The sequence below is a fragment of the Trichinella spiralis genome, assembly GCF_000181795.1.
Source record: "Trichinella spiralis strain ISS 195 chromosome Unknown Scfld1486, whole genome shotgun sequence".
In the NCBI taxonomy this organism is placed as follows: Eukaryota; Metazoa; Nematoda; class Enoplea; order Trichinellida; family Trichinellidae; genus Trichinella; species Trichinella spiralis.
Window position 1 is genome coordinate 1 of NW_003528425.1, and position 1,450 is coordinate 1,450.

The following is a 1,450-nucleotide window of genomic DNA, read 5'->3' on the forward strand; positions in this document are numbered from 1 at the left end:
TCAAATTTGAAGGCCAATTTAGTGGTTTTTGTTCTTCAATAAAAATTTAGTAAGAAAGAATACCTTATAGGCATTTTCCCCAGGCTTTTCTTTTCCCAATTTCCCGGCTTCTTTTTCCAATTCCATACAAAATATCTGTAAGAAAAAAATGGAATAGTTTCGGTAAAAAAAGTACAAAAAAAATACTTCGTCGCCAACGTCCCAAAACATCACATCATCTTCGTATAGATCCCTGCGAAAATACATTTTTCATCTACATGAACGACATGGCATTTTGGGTTGCTCACTTCTTGGAGTGAAGGATACAATTTTCTTTCTACGTCAAAATATTCCGTTAGGTTTCGCTGCCAGTGGAACCACCCGAGCAGGGAAGATTAGGGATTTCTAGTAGGCATGTAGTTGGTTTTAATTTTTGAAAATTAATCTACTTGTATACTTTCACGCACTCGCAATGCTTTTACTGCTTGGCGTAAAGCTGCCTTTTCCCACCGGATAGCATCCCAAAAAATTCTGGGGGCTCAAAACCTTCCATTACATTCAAGCATTTTTTTTTTTCAAAGAGATTATCAATGAGTATGGCAAAGATGTAAGTGAACAACAAGTTTTTGTTTTACTTGGTAGAATAAAAATGGTTGAAAAATCGTTGTGCTACATCTTTTTCAATTTGACTAGCACCTTTTCCTTGCCACAGATAGACTATTTCTTTTGCTGCCAAAACGAAAACGTCATTGCTGTTCAAAGATGATGCTTCTCTTTTTACCTGATTGTCAGCAATTAATTATCACAATTATTGATAATAATATTATGTATTTTGAGAAAAGAGGTGAAAAATATTTTCTTCCTTGAAAAGTGGTTTTGTTCGAAAGAAAATAATGCTCACCTGAACTGCGCATCCATTTCTTATTCTGAACAGATGATTATCTTCATCATCATCATTATTATTATTTATAACTTGTTTGCTGTCCTGAGAAAATTAATGCGTCTTTGATCTAAATTCACTTTATCTGAAACGCACAGCTCAAATAATTACCCTTGTGTCATCAATTTTTATTTCAAACAGTCCCCCTTTCTTATCTGGTTTCTTTCCCTGTTTGAGATAGCTCGAAATTTTGTTCACTTTGTCACACGGTTCGTTTGCATTGCCGTTAATCTTGAATAATTCTTACTGACAAAACACTTGGGCACCTTTTCCACTTCCGAGCTCTCAACTGTTTTCACCTCTCACTTGTAATTATTGTGCAATGAAATCGTCGTTCAGTGTTATCGTGCACACCAAAGGACAACCATCCATCGCCCCCTGTATCTGTATAGAAAAATGCTTTTAAAACACTGGTTTACTTTTTAATTCTAATACCACCCCTCTCACCCACAAGAAACATTTTTTTCTCCCATCTCGTCTGCTCTGTATCTGATGAATCAAATATCTTATTAAGATTTTTCTGAAATTCAA

General features: G+C 35.1%; 1 protein-coding gene across 1 annotated transcript; it reads right to left on the minus strand.

Moving 5' to 3' along the window:
- Positions 1-610: 610 nt before the first annotated feature.
- On the minus strand, positions 611-964 carry Tsp_15788 (gelsolin, cytoplasmic; the record flags this gene model as incomplete). The annotated part of the gene is made up of 2 exons (XM_003369807.1): positions 611-760; positions 881-964. Coding segments are annotated over 2 exons (234 nt in total), but the record flags the coding sequence as incomplete, so codon positions are not given.
- Positions 965-1,450: the final 486 nt, after the last annotated feature.